The 26,578-nt window shown below is 41.7% G+C and overlaps 1 protein-coding gene across 3 annotated transcripts in view; it reads left to right on the top strand.

The window, feature by feature from the left end:
* LOC126282138 (E3 ubiquitin-protein ligase SHPRH) overlaps nucleotides 1-26,578 on the top strand; it is a 260,470-nt gene that overhangs the window by 154,152 nt on the left and 79,740 nt on the right. For all 3 annotated transcript variants that reach the window (XM_049981638.1, XM_049981639.1, XM_049981640.1), the window contains 4 exons: nucleotides 2,155-2,270; nucleotides 14,986-15,123; nucleotides 15,922-16,127; nucleotides 26,256-26,429. In XM_049981638.1, coding sequence (XP_049837595.1) covers nucleotides 2,155-2,270; nucleotides 14,986-15,123; nucleotides 15,922-16,127; nucleotides 26,256-26,429 — 634 coding nt within the window. The remainder of the gene's footprint in view (nucleotides 1-2,154; nucleotides 2,271-14,985; nucleotides 15,124-15,921; nucleotides 16,128-26,255; nucleotides 26,430-26,578) is intronic.

Below are 26,578 nucleotides of genomic sequence, written 5' to 3'. Positions count from 1 at the left end.
GTTCTCACCCAGCACTGTCTTTAATAGTGAGCTTGACTTATTCGAACAGTGCTTTTTTGCAGAGCACCTGCAGCTCTCAAATCAATCTCTCTCTCTCTCTCTCTCTCTCTCTCTCTCTCTCTCTCTCTCTCTCTCTCTCTCTCTGTCAAACACATTCGCACAGGGAATCAAGTCTACAAAGATTTTAGTCTTGTTTACATGCCTGTCTCTACTATTTGGTGAGTCATTACTTTCACTACAAAATTTTTAACATTCTGTCATTTATTTCCATTACCATTTATACCATATAGTGAATAGTTGAGGATGAAAATACGAGCCCATCAGGATTTTGCAGAAGCATATAGAGTTCTGTAAAGATATTCCAGTTTGTGTGTAGCTGATAATATTCAACAGTTCCATTACTTCAGGCCATGCTCCTGACACAGTGTCAGTTTATTTATTTCAGATTGGACTAGTTTTGTGAAATGATAATTACAGTCCTATTTATTTGAAAGTGATTCTTGGGTATTAGATGTTAGGATGGCAGAAGCAGTCTGCAGGTGAACATAGTTAATTAACTAATTGCAAAAAGTGGAGACAGTTCTGAAGATCAATGTTTATGAATGCAGGAAACAGGTGTCAGGACAGATATATTTACTCTGGCTGCTAAGGCAGTGAATAATGCAGTGTTTCACGCTGAAATGTTGGCAACTACTGCATACAGAGCTTCCACCGTAGTAAAACCCTACACCCTCCCCTTCCTGATGGAAGCTCTGTGAGCCTCTATTAGCGTACACTGCACAGAGTCAGCGCGACTCTTGAACACTGGCTCAGATTGCATCATTTGTGACACACCTGAGTCTGCCTTAAGAGAGTGTCAAAAGGTGATGTGATGTCTCCCATAACCCACTCTCCATGATACAATATCTTTTCTATTAAACCTTTCACAATATCTCTAACTATATACTCTGTAGTTCATCCACACCCTACACCGACTGAGGGTCAGAGTCTCCCCCTGCCTGTTTATATACTGTGTGTCTTTCTTGATCATGTTAGTTTGTTCTTTTTAATCCTGCTGTCTTTCGTGTGGCATCTGCTTTGTACTTTTAGGTATTACACACTTTTCTTTGTACCTAGATCGACCGTTACTGCGAATTTGTTGAATGATACCATGTTGTATGAAAATAAACAAAAATTGTACAATTGCAACCAGCATGGAAACATTAAAAAACCTACCTTTGTTTCTTTGTAAATGCTAATTAACTATGGCTATATAAATAAATTACTATTATAAAGAAGACGGAGATGTTAATTTTGTGATGGAGATTTTTTAGTTTGATGGGCCACATGTACCAGTTGCATAAGTTTTGTCATGGTCCATCTTATTCCACTTCTGTGTTGTGAAGAAAGTTATATTTGCCTTATTTCTTTCAACGCCTGCCAGTCAGAAAGGTGATAGTAAAATGTTATAGCACTGAGCTCATATTTCAGAGTAGCGGGTTTCAGAATTTCAGTTTTGCCAACCTGATTTGTTTTACATAGTTTCTGAAATCAGTTGGAACAAATAGTCTGGGTGATTTTCTTCCCCCCTTCCCCCATCCAAGTTTGTGATTTTTATCTCTAAAGGTGTCAGTCTTCCAGAATGAATTTTTCAGTCTGCACTGCTAAGAAACTTCCTGGTACATTAAAATTGCATGTTGGACCAGGACTCGAATCTAGGACTTCTGCCTTTCACACACAAGTGCTCTATTGCCTGAGGTACCCGAGCACAACTTGTGACCCATCCTCGCTGCTTTACATCTGCTAGTTTTTCATCTCATGCCTTGTGAACTTCACTGTTCTCCTGTGTGACTTGTAGCTCTTAACACTACTGGAAGGTGAAGTTTGGAAGACAGGGGGTGAAACACTGTTGAAAGTAACACTGTGAGGATGGGTCACGAATCATGCTCAGGTAGCTCAGATGGTAGAACACTTGCCTGTGGAAGGCAAAGGTCCAACGTTAGAGTCCTGGTCCAGGAAACAGTTTTAATCTGCCAGGAAGTTTTAATGTCAACTTTGTTGGAACATTGTACTGTGGCACATTTCATTGCCTGTTTTGTAGTATAGTTCATTTTCAGTTTAAATGTTCATGTTTAAGTACTGTACTTTTAATGATTTAAAGTTTTTTTTTTACAGGCCTGGCTGCCATATTCATAATTTGTAATACATGGCTGAAAGCTGTGGATGTCTATGAGCGTGTTCTGAAGTTGAATGATGAATTTAAGGGAAAGCTGAGTGTTGATTCTCTTCAGGTAAGGGACAAAATAAATTTTTAATGTAAGGCAGTATTTAATTTTATTCAAAGTTTTCATTGTTTGGACCAGTTTACTTATAAAATTGTATGTTATTTTATATGAATCTATTGTAAAATTCTGATTGTTCAGCCTTACTTTTTGTGACTGTACAGAAAGTGCTTACAATTAAACTGTAATGCAAACCATGATCAATGTGTCCTCTACTTTCAAAGATAGGTTACGTTTAAGGAACTGCCAGAGCGTTAGGAAAGGTACAGCTCACTTTTCTCAATACACACAGTGTCCTACAACCAGTATGTGTGAGTGATCAGATAGGTTCCATGTTACTGGATTCCTGCCATTTGACACCGTACTGCACTATCAACTAACAGCCAGGATCCAGCCCCACAGAATCTCTTTGCAGGCATGTGATTGCCTCGATTGATATTTAATTAAAAAGCGTGGCACATTATAATGGACAAGTAGTATTCCATGAAAGTCATGTCAAGTGTCCTTGAGGAAGAGTAATAGAAGAGGATGTGTTAATATACGTAAACAGTTTATCACATCAAATCAGCAGCACTTTGCTGATGATGTGTTGGTTACAGAAAGGTATTGTTGTTGGTCAGTTGTAAGGGAATGCAGAAAGACTTGGTGTAATGAATGATAGATCTCTTCACAGAAAAGTTCTAGCAGAATGTAGATACTTTTGGATAAAAGGAGACCACTCATCGAAAGTCAGAAATGACACACACACACACACACACACACACACACACACACACACACACACACACACACACACTTGTCCCTATGTGGTGCCAGCACCACCATATGCAGGTAAGTTTTCTTTTTTGTGTGTGCTATCAACAACTCAATGCTTCTGTTTTTCAGTGAGAGGTCTCCTATAATCCAAAAGTACCCAAATGAAAGATAATGCCTATAACAAACAGAGAGAATCTGTTAGTACCTTATTACTAGAGTAGTTGCAAAGAACTGGAGGACACCACACATCACATTCGTGATTCTGGTCTTCAATCCAAAGATAGGTTTGATTCAGGTCTCCACACCAGAGTATCCTGTGCAAGCCTCTTGATGCATGCATAACATTTGCAAGCTACATCTATTTGAATCTGTTTGCTGTATTCAAGCCTTGGGATCTCTCTACAATTGTTACCCCCGCATACTTCCTGTCATTACCAAATCGGCAGTACCTTGATGCCTCTAAAAAAAATCAATAAATAAATAAAAAAAAAAACGGATCGGTTAGCTGGACATGCTCAGTCAGGTAGTACCACAGATTTCTTTTTTACTCAGTTTTATTCAGTACTTCATCATCCATTGTTCGGTCCACCCATCTGATCTTCAACATTCCTTGCAGCCCTGCATTTCAAAAGCTTACATTCTGTCCTCATCTGAACCAATTTTTGTTTTCTTTCACTTTTGAATGGGCCTACACTGAAAACTAAATGCCTTCATAAAAGACTGTCTAACACTTACATTTATATTAGACGATATCAAATTTCTCTTTTTCAGAAATATTTTTCTTGCTATTGCCAGTCTGCATTTCGCATCTCTCTGCAGTGGCAATAAATAATTATTTCATCGCCGCAGTACCAGAACTCGTCTACACTAGCCCCTTTGTTCAAATAATTGAGGGTAATTTGCTAGGAAGTGATACAAAGTGGAATGAACATGTAAAGTCGGTATTAGCGAAGGTGAATGAAAAACTCGATTTGATTGGAAGGAGTCTGGCAAAGTGCGGTACATCTGGAAAGGAGACTGTGTGCAGATGGCACCAGTGTGACCACCTCTGTAGAGCACTGCACCAGAATTTGGAGTCCTCATCAAACAGGTACAGAACACACTGGAAGGTGTGCTTTTAGGAGTGCAAAAGGTGTATATAACCCATATGAAAGAGTAATACAGATGCTAGGTGAACTGTGGGAGAAGGGTGGTGATGTTCTCATAAAACCTTGTCTGATAAACATAGAACTTTTATTCAAGGAAGACTGTGCAGCAGTTTTGCAACCATCTGATGTAGATGTAATGAAAATACAATGAGTGACATTAAGATACATGCACGGGCATGTGGAAACTTGTCTTTCCCTCTCTTAGTATGTATGCCACACTGTACTGTGGCTTGTAGATTGTATTTTTTGTTGTTTTTGTGTATGTAAAGTAGGAAAACAAACTGTTTACAAAGTAATGAACGAAATCCATGGTGTTGTAAATGAGACAAGTTTGATCTTACATTATAGCATCTTGAATGTATGCCATTCATCTTCACTGGTGGTAAAAGCGGAGCAAGTAGAATCAGTCTTCACATCCCATTTTATATGCAGTAGTTTGATCATAATTGAACGAGTTTGCCTTGAGTAAATATGACAAATTTGGATGCATGATTTAAAAAAAAAATTCCTATTAAAAGATACACCACTTCATTGTATGCCAAGCTAAGTTTACTTTGGTAAGTAAGAGCAGCAGTATACTGCTTCTGTTTCATTATTAATTTTCATTCTTTCTCTTCCCAAACAATATCTGCTGCCCAGTTTTTAGTGGTGGCTGCTTGAAAGCTGTATTAATTTGTGTGATAGGCAGTGCAATGTCCTCCGATAATAACTTAAGAGTATTAGAAAATGCTAATCATGTTACAGTGATGTTCTCTTTTTTTGTTAACTGCTTTGCATTGGTCCTTAATGCCTTTTACTAAAAGAGTTTTCCCTTTCTGTATTGATTTTGTATGGAAAACAATTATAAGGAAATGTGAACAAACTGTGCCCTTCCCTGACTGTCTTTTTTACTTCAGGTAATTTTCTGGTCTCTTCAATGGACTTCATTTTTAGGTATTGTTTATAAATTTCGCTGTTAATATAGGAAGTGTTCTTTTGTCTGTAGTAATTTCTTTTTAAGAATATAAAGAAGTGTGTTCACGTGAATACTTAAGTTTTTGCAAACATCAGTAATTTAAATATGAGAGAGCAGTGGCTTTGTTTTGATTTTTACGGCCATGTTTTCTTCTAACTACTAAATGCAAAGAAAAGTATGCCGCAGTATAAATTATTGTACATTTTCCTTTTGCATACCTGATAATAACTGACCATATATTGTTAGTTAGGGATGCAATTAAATTGCATGTGACATTCTCACTGGTAGACGACACTAATCTAAGAAGTCTTCAAAAAGTTCATTATCCCATCCTCTGATCACAAATTACCATAGCTGACAACTATTTTCAGTTAATCACCCTCTTCAGGTGAAGAAGAGTGTTAATGAGCTGCACAAATTGAAAACCTCTAAATATCAACAAAGACAACCACATAATGTGTAACATCTGTGCTCAAGTTGACATAAACCACTTTTGTTTTTAAATAGAAGTTTGTCAGGAAACACTGTAGTACCAGCTGTATAGTACTGTACACACACTATCTTGTAAGGTAAACATATTGTGTTTGCTTCTATAGTGTAAGGGAGCCTGATGAACTCGGCTTCTAGGAACTGAAGGTGCATGTACTACGTACAGAAAACCATTTACAGAAATTAGTGTAGAACTTAAATATTCTAGATAATAACCAGAATAATTTTATCATATGAATAAAAAATAATGTAATATATCTAAAAACAAAGATGATGTAACTTACCAAACAAAAGAGCTGGCATGTTGATAGAAACACAAACACAAACATACACACAAAATTCAAGCTTTCACAACCAACAGTTGCTTCATCAGGAAAGAGGGAAGGATAAGGAAAGACGAAAGGATGTAGGTTTTAAGGGAGAGGGTAAGGAGTCATTCCAATTCTGGTGGGTAACGGGAAGAGAGGGTATACTGAAGAGATATACTGGAACTTGCCCTTCAGTATATCCTCTCTTCCCGTTACCCACCAGGATTGGAACGACTCCTTACCCTCTCCCTTAAAACATACATCCTTTCGTCTTTCCCTCTCCTTCCCTCTTTCCTGATGAAGCAACCATTGGTTGCGAAAGCTTGAATTTTGTGTGTTTTTTGTGTGTCTATCAACATGCCAGCACTTTCGTTTGGTAAGTTACATCATCTTTGTTTTTAGATACATTTTTCCCACTTGGAATGATTCCCTCTATTATATTCAAATAATGTAATATGTTCTAAATAATGTAAAATTTACACCCCATATAAATCTACATCTACATACATATACTACCAGCCCCTATATGGGCACATGGCAGGGGGTACCTCGTACCACTGTTAGTAATTTCCTGTCCTGTTCCATTTGCAAACAGTACAAGGGAAAAAGATGACAGGCTATTTGCCTCTGCATGAGCTCTAATTTCTCTGTTTTGGTCTCATGGTCCTCACGTGAAATGTGTGTTGGCAGTAGTAGAATCAGTCTGCAGTCACCTGGAAATGCCGGTTCTCTAAATTTTCTCAACAATGTTTGTGTATTAGCTTTCCTTTCTACTGTCCTTACATTCTCATTCAACTTCACATCACTGTGCAACATTATGCTTAGACATTTAATCAGTGTCACTGTGTCAAGCAGCACACCACTAATACCATATCCAAAAGCTACAGCATTGTTCTCCCTACTCATCTGTATTAACTTATATTCTTCTACATTCAGAGCAAGCTGCCAGTCATCACACCAACTAGAAATTCTGTCTTAGTCATCCTATATCCTTCTACACTCACTCAACGACGATGTTTTCCCGCATACTACTGAGCCATCAGCAAAAAGTTGCAGACATTTAATCACCCCATCCTACAGATCATTTACATATATAGAGAACAAGAGCAGTCATATCACACTCCCCTGCGGCACTCCTGATGACGCCTTTGTCCCTGTGTAACACTCACTGTCCAGGACAATGTACTGAATTCTATTACTTTAGAAGTCTTTGAGCCACTCACATATCTGGGAAACTATTCCATATGCTTGTACCTTTAACAATCTATAGTGGGGCACCGTGTCAAATATGAGGTTTGTCCACAAAGTAAGATCAGTTTGGTTATATAAAACAAACATGTACGTATACAGAAAAAATATTTACTGTACAAAAATCTACAACTGTTAAACTGCTTTTCTACATAGCTTCCAAAATTTTGTAGGCACTTGTCATAGCATGGCACAAGTTTTTGTATGCCTTCTTCATAGATGGTTGCCACCTGTATATTCAACCATGTGGTAACATGTTCTTTCAGCTTGTCATCATCGTTGAGGTGTTGACCACCAAGGACAGATTTTAGGTTTAAGAAGAGCTGAAGGTGACTAGGAGCGAGGTCCAGGCTTTACGGAAAATGGTGAAACGAGTCTCAGTGAAATTCCCGTAAGAGTTGTTTGGTCACATTTGCCATGTGAGGTCGGCCATTGTCATGGACAAAAACAACACCTTTTTACAGTAATCCTTGGCACTTGTTCTGTATTGCGCTGCACAATTTCTTAATAGTCTCGCAGTAACCCTGTGCATTGATTGTTTGGCCGTGTGGGAAGAAATCAATCATCAAAATGCCTTTTCTGTCCTAAAATATGGTGCATATGACTTTTTGAGATGTCAAGATTTGCTTAGGCTTAACCTTTGTTGGGGATGAAGTGTGCCTCCATTCCATTGATTGCCATTTTGTGTCAGGGAGGTTGTACAAGACCCAAGTTTCATCCCCCGTGACTATCTGAGAAAGAAAACCATCGCTGTCTTCATGGTAGCATGTCAAAAACTGAAGTGCACCGCCCATCTGTTGTTTTTTGTGTTGTTCAGTAAGAATTGTGGGTACCCAATCAAAATTTCCATTTTTCGGTAATAATTTCATGAATTAGTGATCATGAGATTTGCGGAACTTCCATAGCAAGGGCACTGAGTGTAAACTTACAGTTGTGCTTAATCTTCCCTTCAGTTGCATGAACCAGTTCTTCAGCAACCACAGACGGGCATCCACTTCGTTCTTCATCTTGCACTTGATCACATTCTTTGTTGGCCAGTCTGACCCATCTTCTAACCGTTGAATCACTTGTAGCATTTTGTCCGTAAACCTCGCAGATTTGCTGATGAATTTCCTTTGGTTTAACTTTCTTTGCATTTAGAAAACAAATCATAAATCTGATTTCACACGTGGCGGCATTTTCAGTTACGGCTGACATTATAAAAAAGCACTACAAAGCATAAATGAAATTCCAAAACAAAGTCAGTAATTAACCCAAAGGGGTCCACAAATTAACAGTGAAAATATGTTTATCAAATGGCAAGAAATATCAGTAGCTTGAAAATAATATTGTGAGGTTCAATTAACACAGTTATATTTTGTCTGCTTTTGCACAGGTATCAAAAAAGTTCAGATTCGTTTCAGTGGTTAGCACACGAGTGTACCAGCAGTGACGGGCAGACCTCAGACAGCATTTGGTTAGGCACTAACACTCGCCGCTCAGAATGTCTTTTGCCACAAAACACTGATATACAAGCCAGGTTGAATGGGAGGTGTAGAGATGGCGTGATGTGGATGAGTCTTAAAACTTCATGATAAGCATCTCGGTACAAGCATGTCACCATGTGGCATGTCCACTGTGGCCTGGGGCCTAACTTGATGTTGGTGCTGCAAGGAGAAGATCAAGATTGAGAGTGAGGATAGGTCGGTGGAAGGAACGCTAGGAACTGAGCTATAGTCCTGTACCCACAGCTAGTCACCATAGAAGCCACACAACAGAACTGACAGATTTGGGCGAAAGTCAACACGCAAAGTCAAATACTTGTTTTAGCAGATGGTTGTAGTGAACAAAGAATGTGTGAAACTGCTTAGACAGATGTTCTGTGAAAGGCCGTCACACAGTCTGCCCCTTCTCTCTCTAGAACAAAACTCGGATGGTGGCTAAGGTGACCTGATGCTAGTTGAGGGTCGTGTTGTATCAGCAGTTAGGCCACAGTGTGTGGCTCGACACTGCAGCTGCCAGTCATGCTATGGAGGCAGACACTGGATGGCAGGACCACAGGTGTGATATGGGCAGGTCGGCAGGTTGTCAGTAGTGCGACAGCGAGTGGCAGCAGAGTATCGGCAATGGGTGCAAGCAGCAAGTAAGCTCGTAACACATGGGGTAGTAGTGCCAGCCGGAACGGCCTGATTCTGTTTCCAAAGCTAGACACACGGGAGTGGGCAGGCACTGGACACAGTTGTCAGCACAGAGCTGCAGAGGCCAGAGCACAGTGGCACTGCAAGCCGATTGCGATAAGGGGTTGACAACCTGCTGGCCATGTTTGACAGTTAAAAGTGCACATGCTGGGCACTGTGGACGTGAATCACTGTTGCCTCTGTAATGAGAATGGGTGAAGGTAGGTTCTGGGTACAGCAGTGGGAACACTTGAAATAACACTCTTATGGAAGTTGTGGAGGCTGTGATGCAGCGTCAGTGGCGTAACCAGCTGTTTACAGTGGCAGAGATGAAATTGCTGCATTGGGAATAGTCTGTAGGAAAGGTAGAGGGCTAGACACTTGACCGTCCTGCCACAGGGGACCTAGTGCTTGTGTTGTCTACAGCCAGTAGGTCAATGGTGATGTCTGTATGGTATGGAGGGTGTTCTGAGCCATAGTGTGATAGGTAGATGTCTTTGGGACTGTGATGTGAGTGCTTGGCCCAGTGGTGGTGGTGTCAGCAGCAGTGGCAACTGTGCCAATGGAGGTGCTGATGTCGGCGGTGGTATGGGCCTATGGTGTTTTAACAAAGATGGTAGTCTGCCCGGGTATTGTGAGATCAGGAAGCTTATAGACAGGCTTCAGTGTATTGACTGAAACACTGGTAGGGATGCAGTGATGATGGAGGATAAACATCTTGGAGCCCCCATCAGGAGGCAGTGGGGGCAGTAGTAATGCATACAAAGGTGGTGAGGAGGTTCTGGTGAGCGTTGATTCTTATCACAATGTCAGTTCATGAAGAAAAGTTGCTCTGAATGATTGCTCTGCGTTCAACATGGTAAGCTGGACCACAGGCAAATCATGCAGTCCTGCAAGCCGGTGACAAACTCAGGGATAACGACACCCACAGGCACGTCGGCAGGCTGTAGGAAGTCACTTGGCACCGCTAGGAACTGGCCATAAACGAGATTGGTGACAGATGTTTGAAGGTCAGTCTTGTGACTGATGCAGAGACCAATACATACCAGCAGCAGGGCAGCAGTTCACTTACTGTTGTGGCAGGCAAAGCCAGCCTCAAAGGTATGGTGGAGCCATTCCACCATGCCGATGATAGCTGGATGGTAGCTTGAAGTCAGGCACGGGCCAGCCCCGTAGAGGTCTGTCAGTGCATGAGAAAGGGCAGCCGAAATGGGCAACCCTCTTAGAGAGCAAGGCAGTGACTGCTGTGATAGTATTGAAGTTGGGTATTTGTATTTCCTCAAGCCAGCAGGTGAATTTGTCCACCATAGTGAAGAGGTAGTGGCAGCCATCAGAGGAAGGTAGAGGGCTGACAATGTCCACATGAATATGAGCAGAGTGATGCCTGTGCCTGCTTCACATTGAAGATTATACCAAAACAAGTGATGGATTTCATTGACCTCTCTGTATCATTGTTAGTGAACCACCGGCTGGCCATGCCGTGAGGGCTGCCATCAGGATGATGACAGAGGCTGTGCCACAGTCCCATCTTGGGAAGACAGACCAACTTGGAGCCATTGTTGATCAGGATTGGCACTGCAAAGCAGGTGTCACGGATGAATAAGCACTGAGACTGAGCAATAGCTGGGCAAATCCCAGTGGCTGTTCCTGTTTGTGTGGCAAGAGCAGGGCTCCTTACAGTTCGTAGTATCTGGGTGAAGTGCTAGTGGTACCAGCAGAGGCTGGCTGTGTCATGAGAGGTGTAATTAGGGTGGCTAGAGTTGTGGTGGCAGTGGCTGTTGTGCGGGTGGCTGCAGCTGCACAGACAGCAACAGTTGGAATCGAAATGGGCCATGGCCAAGTGCAGAGTTGTCACACTGTTGCTGAGGCAGTGGAGGCTGTCATTTACTCCCAGATGCTGGGCATTATGCTGAGATGCTGGGCGTTATGTTGCGACCCAGCAGGGGGAGAGGGGGGTGGGGAGGGAAGGGGGGGGGGAGCAGCCAATGACATCATTAGTGGTGCTTCAAGTGGCAAGGGAGAGTTCACGGCAGGGTGGCTGGCAGAATGGTGGCCAGCTGACTGTTCCAGGTGGGGTTGAGGTTGGCGCAGTCACAGACAGGGAGACCAGCAACTCCTGCAACCTGTCAGTGAGTCTGACAGTGTCAGTGAACAAGGGATCTTATTGGAGCTGGGAGGCAAGTTAGTCAGATGTTGTATAGTAAATGATCAGAGACCTTAAGTGGCTCTGTCAGGCTTCGAAGTTGGTGCAAGAATTGCAAGGGTTGCTGATCCCCACACTGCTCAAGGGAAAGAAGGACCCCAAGACACTGCATTTTGGATGATTTATGTTGTGCCAGTTTCTCATAGGGATCTCTGGCTTTGGATGACAAGATGAAATCGTTGACCTCCTATCACATACGCCAACTCAAGCCTGGCTCATCGCCATAATGAACTTGGTGGCATCCTGGGTGATGCCATAGCCTGCAAGGATGAGGTTCTCCAATGAAAACCACCGGTGCAGACCTGCGGATTGAAGGGCAGTAGGTGAGCTGTAGCATGCCGTACAGAGTGGTGGCAGTAGCTGGAGACCTGACATCAAGACCAGGCCGCTGGTGGTTCCATCACAAGTTATGCGTGCCAGTCAGTGTTGCAGTATTGTCATTCCACAAGGTGCACAATCAGCTCAGCGATGATGATGTGTGGTACTGGAGCGGCAACCATTCACGGCGTGGCATCTGTTGGACCAGTGGCAGAAGGTATGGTAGCTTGGATGGACAAGGGGGTGGGAAAACACATGCAAGAGAAGTAGCTCATAATGCTAGTGTCTATAGCATGAAAATGGAAGTTGCTGGTGGGATGTGTGAGCAAAAAAGCACGCTAATGGTATGAGGTGGCCAACATGTCGTAGTAGAAAATTAAGTTGACTGTGGTTTTTGGTGGGACACCAATTTAGGAATGTTTCCCTGGCTAACTTACGAAATTGTTTACAAAATTGTGAAATAGTACATAATGGGTACTGCACAAAGGTAATTTCCACACATTGTTGAGAAACAGTACATTTATTAAATGACTAAACTACTACAAAAGAGAAACGTGAAACTGTCTTAGAAAGTACAGCTATCAGAGAGAGCCATGAGCCAGTGTGATGGCACCATACAAAGATGCAGCACAGTAGGAATAGCAGAAACCGAACCTCACCCCAAGTATCACCAGCACAACTCCGAATTTTAGTGATGTGAGGCACGGAATTAATCATCCCTTGTAGAAGAAATGGTCTGGACAAGATCACAGCCAAAGGCATGTGGTTAGCACACGAACATGCCTATACTGATGGGTGGATTTCACAAAACACTCACTGGGGCACTAACACTTGCCAGTCAAAATGTCTTTTGGTGTGAAACATTGATTTACATGCCAGGCCATGTAGCAGCATGGTTGTTGAATCTTAAAACTTTATGAGAAGCATCTTGAAATGAAGCATGTTTGCCACATGATGCATCCATTGCAGCATGGGGCTTAAGCCGATAGTGATGCTCAACATGTACTGGTAGCCAGCAACTGTAGAAGGCAGGCATCTGGTCACATGGCAGAATCAACACCTTGGGGCAGAAGCAAACACATGAATTAAGAAACTCACTTCCATAGCAGATGGCAGTAGCGAGCTAGGAATGTCTGAACTGCTAAGAGAAGTGTGCAGTGAAAGGCCAAGGTCACCATACATTATTTGCTGTCATTTTTCATCATATCAGAAGCTTGGAAAAAAAGTGCTAAAGACTTACTGTGTACCCAGCAAGCTTTTAGTAGAAGATACATAATGTAGTAGTTTTTCCTTCTCAGATCACTCTCAAAAAGGTAGGAAAGAAACAGTGGTCTAAGAAATCTTGTTTGTTTTTTATTTACCTGTCTCACTCAGTTGTAACCACTCAAACATCTGATAGCTGCTGAATTGAAAGATATTTAACAATGAGTTCATGTCTCCAGCAAAGATCCAGCAACTAATGAAGCCTGTGAATATACAAAATACTGTGTGGTTTAGGGCAGTTTCATATCTGTCAGACTTTCCGCACTATTGAACAGGGTCGTATAGAACATGGAAGATGTTTCTGCTTACGCTATCCTGAAAAATCAGTTTTAGCGGAGCATGCACTGGGAAATGGACACCAAATTGCATTTGATAATACTTCTGTTATTAAACAGACCAATGGATTGGCATAGAGTAGTACATGTAGCAATAGAAATCAAAATATCGGATAACATTCTCAATAAAGACAGTGGATTGCATCCGAGTATGGCCTGGGATACTGTGATTGGGGAGTTGAAGCAGGTGCCGGGGTAGTGCCACGAAAACATTGCCACATATGGTGCAGGACTGGGCACCAATCGCATCACTGACGGTGGCACGGCTGTTTAAATATGGCAGCAGAATTCAGATGACAGAGAGCCCATTGACAGTGGCAGATGAGATCTCTGCTGAAAGCTCTTGGGCAGTTAACCACTTGGTGCAGCTTGAAACCTGGGAAGATTTTATTAAAGGACTGCTTGACAGTATTTTACTTTTTAGTTAAAATTTTGTGATTATTTTATAATTAGCAATATTATGAAAAGTATAGTTGCAACTCACCATATAGTGGAGATTCGCAGATAGACACAACCAAAAGACTGTCACAAAATTAGGTTTGGCCAACAAGGTCTTTGTCAAAAATAGATGACACACACACACACACACACACACACACACACACACACACACACACACACAAATGGTACTCACACAAACATGACCACAATCTCTGGCAGCTGAATCCAACTACAATCAGCAGCTGGAGCAGCAGTGCATAATGGGAGAGGCAACTGGGTGGGGATAAGGAGGAGGCTGGTGTGGGGCGGGGAGGGGGAGGGATGGTAGGCTAGGGGTAGGGGATGGTGAAATGTTGCTTGGGAGCATGCAGGGACGAGGTGGAGAGAGGGTAGGGCACCTAGATGCAGTTGGGAGGTTAGACGGAGAGCAGGGAAAGAGGGGAAGGGATAGCAGAGAAGGAGAGAAGAAAAAACCCTGGGTGTGTTGGTGGAATAGAGGGCTCTTCAGTACTGGAATGGGAACAGGGAAGGGGCTAAATGGGTGGGGACAATGACTAACGGAGGTTGGTCAGGAGGGATGTAGTATGTATTGCAGGGAGAGTTCCCACTTGAGGAGTTTAGAAAAGCTGGTGTTGGTGGGAAGGATCCATACGGCACAGGCTGTGAAACAGTCATTAAAATGAAGAATGTTATGTTGGGTGGCATGCTCAGCAACAGGGTGGTCCAGTTGCTTCTTGGCCACAGTTTGTCAGTGGCCATTCATGTAGACAATGCCCACATAGAATGCAGCACAGTGGTTGCAGCTTAGCTTGTAGATCACATTACTGGTTTCACAGGTAGAACCGAGAATAAAGGTGATGAATGGAGTAACAACATTATTTTAAACGTGGGTACTCGTAATCCTAATATAAAGCAGCTGAGTTTTATTTCTTTTTGTGTTCAATTCGTCAGGTAATACATTTATTTAATTTTGTAAATAATACATTAATGAAACTTCCTGTCACACAGTTATAATCTGCCAGGAAGTTTCATATCAGCGCACACTCCGCTGTAGAGTGAAAATTTCATTCTATTAATACATAAATGTTTTGTGAACTGTTTCAGATGATCCACACATTACATAACTTCGCAGAAATTTTGGAACAGCATCAGCATGTAAGCTCTCTCAATCTGACATGTGAAGATTTACGTGCTCAGTGCAAGACTGTTGAAGAGGAATACATAAGTAAAAGAGACTCTCAGGTTTGGCAGTTAAATTCATCATTAATGAAGAATAAGTTTTTACTGTGCCATAAATTTCTACAGTCTCGTACCATTTATCCTATTGAAATTAAATTTCTGTTTTCCACCTTATGTAAAATTACTAAATTATTTTTTTTATTCCTATACATTTTGAAGCAGATGTTCTTTTGATTTAGTTGTACTTTTCCTTTGCTCTCATTTTCTTGTCATCCTTGTTCACTGGATTTTGTTTCTGTATCAAGGTGTTATTACATTATTTACTGTGGGCCATAAATCTGTTATTTGCATCCTTATCTAAAAGCAAGGAACAAAGTATATTGGGAAATTTCTTCCATACTCTTAAATGTCAGTACTTAGAAACAGGAAACTATGCCCATTGTCCCATTCCCTACGTTCATAGCAAATTCTGCACTTTTGTGTCCTTTTTTGTGAATAAACAGTTCTGTAACTGTCACTGACCTTAAACAAACTTTAATTTGCCTCTCTCTGTGTGACAATTTTGTTGTTTTTATCACAGTAATATGTATCTATTTCACATGCATTCCTGAGAATTCGTCCAATCTGTACCATAGTTATTTCAACAGTTAAGGCTAATAATGATAATTGCATGTTAATGGGTGCTATTACTGTTTGTTTAGAATGTTAATGGGTGCTATTACTGTTTGTTTAGAGGTGTTACATACAATATGATTACATTGTCTGTGGCACAAACTATCATATTTTCTACAGTTATGGTTAGCCTATAGAGGTAAGTCTTCATGTTGCAATAGAAAGTGAATTTAAGAAAAATTGTTTCAGGGTGAGGCAGCTTATGAACAGCTTGATTCACTGTCTAAAGACGTGGAGGAATGTGCCAAGGATTTATCAATGGCCAGGGGCGAATGGTGGGAAGTTCTTATACAATACGTTATCGTAGAAGGGCATGAAGATGAGTTCGTTAGTCGTGTCAGGAATGATCTTGTTGATAAAATGACCAAATTTGAAGCAAAATCAGTGCTGGAAAGGTAAAATGCATATCCTCTCTGCATGATAAGATTTATTTTTTTAAAATTACTTCTCTGATAGTCTGCAGTTTTGTTAATTGTGTCTACAGATTTTATGATAGGTTTGGAAAATGTACTCAGATACTAGCCATTCCTAATAATCAGTTTCTTCTATACCAGAGAGAGAGAGAGAGAGAGAGAGAGAGAGAGAAGAGTGAGTGTATGTTTGTGTGTGTGTGTGTGTGTGTGTGTGTACAGTAGCTGAGTCAGTTCATGATAATAGGGACCAAAACAGTGATTTCTCACATTTCCTCCACAGGTTATCCAGCTCACCAATAAACATCATTCACACACACTTGACAACTGTATCTGACTGATGGGGCCAGACTGCAAGAAATGCGCAATAGCTCGCAGGCTGCCCCCAGAAACCAGAGACAGTGGTCAAGTGTGTGTGTCAACGATGTAGGAATAGATGTGTGTGTGTGTGTGTGTGTGTGTGTGTGTGTGTGTGTGTGTGTCAACGATGTAGGAATAGATGTGTGTGTGTGTGTGTGTGTGTTGTGTGTGTGTGTGTGTGTGTGTGTCAACGATGTAGGAATAGATAGATTGCTACTTACTGTAAAGAAGCTGCGTCAAATTACAGACAGGCACAAATTACAGACAGGCACAATTAAAAGACACTCACATATAGCTTTCAGCCGAAACCTTCATTAGTAAAGATGTGTGCGTGTGATCACACACACACACACAGGCAAGCATACCTCACATACACACAACCACCAACTCAAGCATCTCAGCCCAAGATGCTGGAGTTGGCAGTCATGTGTGCATGAGGTGGGCTTGCCTGTTTGTGTGGGGGTGAGTGAGTGGGTAGGTGGGTGGGTCTTTACTGACAAAGGGTGTGGCTGAGAGAGCGTCACTTGAGACACCGCAGATGTCAGTCACAGTTCTAGTGTACCCGGAGTGTTGGGATCGCCCTCACCTCAGGGTGAGTGGCGGACTGCAACGCATTCATGTCTACTCTAGGTGGCGGGTCAATGTGGAGGCTGTCCAGCTGGACTCGCCCCTTCATCCTGTCAGTGGGCAGGTGGCTGCTCCTTCAGCAGGGCCCGAGCAGGCACATGGGGGCAAAGGCTTGCTAGTTAGTGGGAGCTCCAACATTAGGCGGGTGATGTAGCCCCATAGGGAAATAGCGTACAGGGCTGGAAAGAATTCCAACATGCACTTTGTTTTTTTGCTGGGGTGCCTCATCCAAGATGTGGAGACGGCCTTGCCTGCAGCTATTGAGCGTACGGGGTGCAGTCGTCTGCAATTAGTTGCTCACGTCGCCACCAATGATGCCTGTCGCTTGGGTTCTGAAGTGATCCTCAGTTCGTACAGGCAGCTGGCGGATTTGGTGAAGACCACTGGCCTCGCACGCGGGTGCAAGCAGAGCTCTCTATTTGCAGCATCGTTCCCAGAGTGGATCGTGTTCCTTTGGTTTGGAGCCGAGTGGAGGGTCTCAACCAGAGGCTTCGTCGACTCTGTGACAGTCTTGGCTGCAGATTTCTAGACTTGCACTATTGGGTGGGGAATTGTAGGACGCCTGTAGATAGGTCAGGGGTGCACTACACAAAGGAAGTGAATACTCGGGTAACAGAGTGCTTGTGGCGTGCACATGGGGTTTTTTTAGGCTAGGCAGTGGTGCGAGGTTCCCTCGAGTCGATGTGCAGGCAGGGAAATCAGGATGCGCTCAGTGTAAAGACATTTCAGCTATCAAGATATTAGCAATGAATTTTCAGAGTGTTCGGAATAAAGTTCCTGAATTTACTGCCCTCCAGGAAGCGTGTGGCGCGCAAATTATTCTCGAAACTGAGACCTGGCTAAACCCTGAGATAGGAAGTTCTGAAATATTTAGTGAGGGTTGGAATGTGTATCGGATAGACAGATTAGACACCGTAGGAGGTGGTGTCTTCATTGCAGTTGACAAAAATATTTTGTCTACTGAGGTCAAAGTAGAGTGTGATTGTGAAGTTATCTGGACACGTTTAACAGGGCTAGGAGAAATAAAGTTAATTGTTGGGTGTTATTACTGGCCACCAGGTTCCACCATAGCCGCGAACAGACCAGACCTCATTGACGGTGTCAGCGTTGAGACAGGGATTAGTGATCATGATGTTGTCATTACAACTATGGTTACGAACGTTAAAAAGTCAGTCAAGAAGGCTAGGAGAGTATTCTTACTAGAAAGAGCAGATAAGCAGTTGTTAGCATCTCACTTAACAAATGAATCGACTTAATTTACTTCCAGTACAAAGGACGTGGAAGAATTATGGGCAAATTTTAAACATATTGTAAATCACGCATTGGAGAAGTATGTGCCGAAAAAGTGGGTTACGGACGGAAAAGACCCACCGTGGTTTAACAGCGCAATTCAGAGAATGCTCGGGAAGCAAAGACAGTTGCGCTCGTGGTACAAGAAAGGTCGGGAGACTGAGGACAGGCAAAAGTTAGTAGAGATTCATGCTGCTGTAAAAAGAGCGATGCGCAAAGCATTCAACCACTACCTCCGTCATACCTTAGCAAAAGATCTTGCTGAAAACCCAAGGAATTCTGGTCTTACATAAAATCGGTAAGTGGGTCAAAGACTTCCATCCAGTCACTCACTGAATCAGTCTGGCCTGGCAATGGAAGACAGAAAAACGAAAGCTGAAATTTTAAATTTAGCATTTGAGAAATCTTTCACGCAGGAGGAACGTACAGACATACCGCCATTTGAGTCTCGTACAGATTCCCGTAGGGAGGACATAGTGATACACATCCCTGGGGTTGTGAAGCAGCTGAATGGGTTGAAAATAAATAAATCGACAGGTCCTGATGGGATTCCAATTCGGTTTTACAGAGAGTACTCTACTGCATTGGCTCCTTACCTAGCTTGCATATATCATGAATCTCTTGCCGAACGTAAAGTCCCGAGCGACTGGAAAAAAATGTGCAGGTGACGCCTGTATATAAGAAGGGTAGAAGGACATATCCTCAAAATTACAGACCAATATCCTTAACATCGGTTTGTTGCAGGATTCTCAAACATATTCTCAGTTCGAATATAATGAATTTCCTTGAGACAGAGAAGTTGCTGTCCATGCATCAGCACAGCTTTAGAAAGCATCGCTCCTGCGAAACGCAACTCACCCTTTTTTCACATGATATCTTGCGAACCATGGATGAAGGGTATCAGACGGATGCCATATTCCTTGACTTCCGGAAAGCGTTTGACTCCTAAGTAAGGTACGAGCATATGGGATTGTTTCCCAAATATGTGAGTGGCTCGAAGACTTCTTAAGTAATAGAACCCAGTATGTTGTCCTCGATGGTGAGTGTTCATCGGAGGTAAGGGTATCATCTGGAGTGCCCCAGGGAAGTGTAGTAGGTCCACTGTTGTTTTTTTATCTACGTAAATGATCTTTTGGGTAGGGTGGATAGCAATGTGTGGCTGTTTGCTGATGATGCTGTGGTGTACGGTAAGGTGTCGTCATTGAGTGACTGTAGGAGGATACAAGATGACTTGGACAGGATTTGTGATTGGTGTAAAGAATGGCAGCTAACTCTAAATATAGATAAATGTAAGTTAATGCAGATTAATAGGAAAAAGAATCCCCTAATATTTGAATACTCCATTAGTAGTGTAGCGCTTTACATGGTCACGTCGATTAAATATTTGGGCGTAACATTGCAGAGCGATATGAAGTTGGACAAGCATGTAATGGCAGTTGTGGGGAAGGAGGATAGATGTCTTCGGTTCATTGGTAGAATTTTGAGATGTGGATCATCTGTAAAGGAGGCCGCGTATAAAACACTAATACGACCTATTCTCGAGTACTGTTTGAGCGTTTGGGATCCCTATCAGGTCGGATTGAGGGAGGACATAGAAGCAATTCAGAGGCGGGCTGCTAGATTTGTTACTGGTAGGTGCTTCAGGAACTCAGGTGGGAATCTCTAGAGGAAAGAAGGCGTTCTTTTCGTTAATCGTTACTGAGGAAATTTAGAGAACCATCATATGCGGCTAACTGCAGTACAAATTTACTGCCGCCAACTTATTTTTCGCGGGAAGACCACAAAGATAAGATGAGATTAGGGCTCATACAGAGGCATATAGGCAGTTATTTTTCCCTCGTTCTGTTTGGGAGTGAAACAGGGAAAGAAGATGCTAGTTGTGGTAGGAGATACCCTCCACCACACACCGTATGGTGGATTGCGGAGTATGTATGTAGATGAAAGCTATATGTGAGTGTCTTTTAATTCTGCCTGACTGCAACTTGACTTGCCTTCTTTTTGGTAAGTAGCAATCTATCTCTTCCTACATTGTTGATATTCCAACCTGGAGTGTGTGTGTGTGTGTGTGTGTGTGTGTGTGTGTGTGTGTGTGTGTGTGTGTTATCTTTTTTGGAAGAAGACCCTTTGACTGAAAGCTTACATGTTTAGTAGTCTTTTTGTTATGCCTGTCTGCAACCCCACATTTCTGCTATATGATGAGTAGCAGTCTATCCTTTTCATAATTTTGCAATACTATGAGAAGGAAAGTTGTCACTCACCATATAGCAGAGATGTTGAGTCGCAGATAGGCACAGTTGACTTTTCATAATATTGTCATTATTCTGTCCTGGATTCTCCATTGTTTCATTTCATCCACATAAAGTTACTTCTTCCCATGGTCTGATACATCGAAGCCTGTTGGTCAGGCCCAAGTACTGTGTTGAAGGCTTAAAGGAGATACAGTGATGTGAGGGACAGGCAGACACCTCTTGAGTTACACAATCTCTCTTCTGTAGGTGTCAGCTCTGTCTGATTTTCATATTTCTGCTTTTGGCAACTAAAGATTTATTAGCTTAAGTATTCTGTTTTCGCGTTTTTACTATGTACTTACAATTCTAATAATATGAATTAAATCTCTGTAGGCTCATGCATAGAATGTATTGAACACAGCAACTTCCAATCTTGAACTTATATCTTTCTCATTCCTTGTGGCAGGATAATAAATAGCGGTAGCGAAACAAGGAGACTGGTTGTCATAATATTATGAAAAGAAAAGTTTGTACTCACCATACAGTGGAGATGCTGAGTCACATATAGGCACAACAAAAAGACTGCCACGATTAAAGCTTTCCACCATTAAGGCCTTCGTCAACATTAGACGACACATGCATGCATGTGCACGTGCGCAGACAAGTACACACACACACACACACACACACACACACACACACACACACACACACACACAGAAATGGCCGCATTTCACTCCAACACACCATATGTGCAAAATTATGAATGTTCCGGAATTTTTGAACAGACGTATGGTGACATTATGTCAAAACAGGACCGACATACTGTTATTCTTTTCTTGGCTGCCAGGACGAACATCAGTAGACAGCCATCGGAATAGAAGACTATGTATGGGGCAACATGTCTGTCAAAAAATACTGTTGTGGCATGGTGCTGGTTGCAGTTCAACACAGCACTCCTGTATCGCAAATGTTGTAATGCAGAAGTTACGCCAATCCAAGTGGGAGACACTCGCCGCGCCGTGCCGTACACTGTCCCGATTTTTCACCATGCGATTATCTGTCCTTTGGTCCCTTAAAAAGGCCTTGAAGAGTTGAAGATTCGTGTCAGCTGAGGATGTGCATCAAGCAGTTATGGACTTCATCATGCAGCAGGACATGGTATTTTACCAAACAGGTATCTTCAACCTGGTGCATTGGTGGAATGATTGTCTCAGTGCTCACAGCAGTTTTGCTGGATTGACATAACAATTCTAGACGGTATGGCCTTCGAACAGAAACGTTTTGAGCACCCCTTATACTGTGATCAGCTCTGTACAGTATATAGTTGCAACAAAGTAAAACAAAATTATTTACATTTTTGAGTGTTTAAAGTTTATCTGTTACATTAATAAGTTGCATTATGTGGTTCCTGTGGAGAAGCATCTCTTGGGATGTGGAAAGAAGACAAAGCTGTACATTTTATTTGAGTGGGATACAATTTAATCACTCTTTTTTTTTTCCATCAATCTACTGACTGGTTTGATGCGGCCCGCCACGAATTCCTTTCCTGTGCTAACCTCTTCATCTCAGAGTAGCACTTGCAACCTACGTACTCAATTATTTGCTTGACGTATTCCAATCTCTGTCTTCCTCTACAGTTTTTGCCCTCTATAGCTCCCTCTAGTACCATGGAAGTCATTCCCTCACGTCTTAGCAGATGTCCTATCATCCTGTCCCTTCTCCTTATCAGTGTTTTCCACATATTCCTTTCCTCTCCAATTCTGCGTAGAATCTCCTCATTCCTTACATTATCAGTCCACCTAATTTTCAACATTCGTCTATAGCACCACATCTCAAATGCTTCGATTCTCTTCTGTTTTGGTTTTCCCACAGTCAATGTTTCACTACCATACAATGCTGTACTCCAGACGTACATCCTCAGAAATTTCTTCCTCAAATTAAGGCCGGTATTTGATATTAGTAGACTTCTCTTGGCCAGAAATGCCTTTTTTGCCATAGCGAGTCTGATTTTGATGTCCTCCTTGCTCCGCCCGTCATTGGTTATTTTACTGCCTAGGTAGCAGAATTCCTTAACTTCATTGACTTCGTGACCATCAATACTGATGTTAAGTTTCTCACTGTTTTCATTTCTACTACTTCCCATTACCTTTGTCTTTCTCCGATTTACTGTGTACTCATTAGACTGTTCATTCCGTTCAGCAGATCATTTAATTCGTCTTCACTTTCACTCAGGATAGCAATGTCATCAGCGAATTGTATCATTGATATCCTTTCGCCTTGTATTTTAATTCCACTCCTGAACCTCTCTTTTATTTCCATCATTCCTTCCTCGATGTACAGATTGAAGAGTAGGGGCGAAAGGCTACAGCCTTGTCTTACACCCTTCTTAATACGAGCACTTCGTTCTTGATCGTCCACTCTTGTTATTCCCTCTTGGTTGTTGTACATATTGTATATGACCCGTCTCTTCCTGTAGCTTACCCCTACTTTTTTCAGAATCTTGAACAGCTTGCACCATTTTATATTGTCGAACGCTTTTTCCAGGTCGACAAATCCTATGAATGTGTCTTGATTTTTCTTTAGCCTTGCTTCCATTATTAGCCGTAACGCCAGAATTGCCTCTCTCGTGCCTTTACTTTTCCTAAAGCCAAACTGATCGTCACTTAGCGCATTCTCAATTTTCTTTTCCATTCTTCTGTATATTATTCTTGTAAGCAGCTTCGATGCATGAGCTGTTAAGCTGATTGTGCGATAATTCTCGCACTTGTCAGCTCTTGCCGTCTTCGGAATTGTGTGGATGATGCCTTTTCGAAAGTCAGATGGTATGTCACCAGACTTATATATTCTACACACCAACGTGAGTAGTCGTTTTGTTTCCACTTCCCCTGATGATTTTAGGAATTCTGATCGAATGTAGTCTATTCCTTCTGCCTCATTTGACCGTAAGTCCTCCAAAGCTCTTTTAAATTCCGATTCTAATACTGGATCCCCTATCTCTTCTAAATCGACTCCTGTTTCTTCTTCTATCACATCAGACAAATCTTCACCTTCGTAGAGGCTTTCAATGCATTCTTTCCACCTATCTGCTCTCTCCTCTGCATTTAACAATGGAATTCCCGTTGCACTTTTAATGTTACCACCGTTGCTTTTAATGTCACCAAAGGTTGTTTTGACTTTCCTGTATGCTGAGTCTGTCCTTCCGACAATCATATCTTTTTCAATGTCTTCACATTTTTCCTGCAGCCATTTCGTCTTAGATTCCCTACACTTCCTATTTATTTCATTCCTCAGCGACTTGTATTTCTGTATTCGTGATTTTCCCGGCACATGTTTGTACTTGCTCCTTTAATCAATCAACCGAAGTATTTCTTCTGTTACCAATGGTTTCTTCGCAGCTACCTTCTTTGTACCTATGTTTTCCTTCCCAACTTATGTGACGGCCCTTTTTAGAGACGTCCATTCCTCTTCAACTGTGTTTCCTACTGCGCTATTCCTTATAGCTGTATATATAGCGTTAGAGAACTTCAAACATATCTCGTCATTCCTTAGAACTTCCGAATCCCACTTCTTAGCATATTGATTCTTCCTGACTAATGTCTTGAACTTCAGCCTACTCTTCATCACTACTATATCGTGATCTGAGTCTATATCTGCTCCTGGGTACGCCTTACAATCCAGTATCTGATTTCGGAATCTCTGTCTGACCATGATGTAATCTAATTGAAATCTTCCCGTATCCCCGGCCTTTTCCAAGTATATCTCCTCCTCTTGTGATTCTTGAACAGGGTATTCGCTATTACTAGCTGAAACTTGTTACAGAACTCAATTAGTCTTTCTCCTCTTTAATTCCTTGTCCCAAGCCCATATTCTCCTGTAACCTTTTCTTCTACTCCTTCCCCTACAACTGCATTCCAGTCGCCCATGACTATTAGATTTTCTTCCCCCTTTACATACTGCATTACCCTTTCAATATCCTCATACACTTTCTCTATCTGTTCATCTTCAGCTTGCGACGTCATCATGTATACCTGAACTATCGTTGTCGGTATTGGTCTGCTGTCGATTCTGATTAGAACACCCTGGTCACTGAACTGTTCACAGTAACACACCCTCTGCCCTACCTTCTTATTCATAACGAATCCTACACCTGTTATACCATTTTCTGCTGCTGTTGATATTACCCGATACTCATCTGACCAGAAATCCTTGTCTTCCTTCCACTTCACTTCACTGACCCCTACTATATCTAGATTGAGCCTTTGCATTTCCCTTTTCAGATTTTCTAGTTTCCCTACCACGTTCAAGCTTCTGACATTCCACGTCCTGACTCGTAGAACGTTATGCTTTCGTTGATTATTCAATCTTTTTCTTATGGTAACCTCCCCCTTGGCAGTCCCCTCCCGGAGATCCGAATGGGGGGCTATTCCGGAATCTTTTGCCAATGGAGAGATCGTCATGACACTTCTTCAACTACAGGCCACATGTCCTGTGAATACACGTTTCGTGTCTTTAATGCCGTGGTTTCCATTGCCTTCTGCATCCTCATGTCGTTGATCATTGCTGATTCTTCCGCCTTTAGGGGCAATTTCCCACCCCTAGGACAAGAGAGTGCCCTGAAGCTCTATCCGCTCCTCCGCCCTCTTTGACAAGGCCGTTGGCAGAATGAGGCTGACTTCTTATGCCGGAAGTCTTCGGCCGCCAATGCTTATTATTTATCAAAATTTAGGCAGTGACAGGGATCGAACCCGGCACCGAAGACATTTTTGATTATGAATCAAAGACGCTACCTCTAGACCATGGGTACTGCAACACTACACATTATTAAAAAAATATTATGTTACGCTGCTAATGATATGTAAATAAATATAAAACAATAATTTTAAATTTTGTGTCATGATCAACTTCAGTAGTCTAGGAGGAACTGCCCCACCGAAATTTACATGAGTCAATATCAAAACTTTGCAACATTAGGTGTTTAGTAAGCTCTGGCTTGAATGGAAGTATGCAAAGTAAATTCTCATACAGCAGAAATTCTTAGCTGAGCTAAGGCACCTTATTAATTCTAAGATATGAGCTTCATTAAAATAGTTGAATCATCCACAAAGAGAACTAAGGTGAACTGCTAAATCACACTGATTCTGATACAGGAAATAGCAGTTAACAATATTTTGATATTTCTGGATGGGTTAGAAAATGGAACATTCTGTCGAGAGAACTTTCCAAAACCTGAGTTAAGGATAACTAAGTATGTTGTTATGTGATAAATGTATGACTGTTCATGCATGCATATCTTTCAAGTACCTATAATTTTGTTGAGATATTAATATTCTGTAGAAGCTGTTGGTATTCGTAGTTAATTATATCCATAATTTCTGTTGCAGTGTGTGGACTGTACTTATAGTGTAATTGAACCACATCATCTGCTATAAATAAAAGCAGTTTGTAAGCGATAGATCAGATAAATACTGATATTTTTGGAGCTCTTAACCTCACTAGAACACAAGAAACTTATAGGTGTAACCTTTATTATTATTAAATTCATGAAAACACTCTGAATGTACACAAAATAGTAATTGTAGTAATCTCATTTCACCTTTTGTTACAGGCTGAAGACATTAAAAAGCATTGAATATCAACTGTGCAGATGGGATGAAGAACTTAATGATCTTAGGAAGAATTGTCTTAAGAGGCTAGAATCACTGAAAGTATCTCCAGTACCAAAATTGGTGAATGAAAGTGTTGAATGTCATTTACGCAGTTATGCAGCCAACAAGAAGAAGTAAGTTACAAACACACTGCATCCTTTGTTTTAACAATAATAAGTAATTTTTTTTTAAGTTAATGTTCCTTTCACAGATCTTAAATGAAATAATCCCCACGGATGCAAAAAAAGCTGTAAACATACTTTCATTTAAGAAGTAAAAACAG

Source organism: Schistocerca gregaria, chromosome 7 (assembly GCF_023897955.1).
Source record: "Schistocerca gregaria isolate iqSchGreg1 chromosome 7, iqSchGreg1.2, whole genome shotgun sequence".
Classification (NCBI taxonomy): Eukaryota; Metazoa; Arthropoda; class Insecta; order Orthoptera; family Acrididae; genus Schistocerca; species Schistocerca gregaria.
This window is presented reverse-complemented; position numbering and strand designations above follow the sequence as displayed.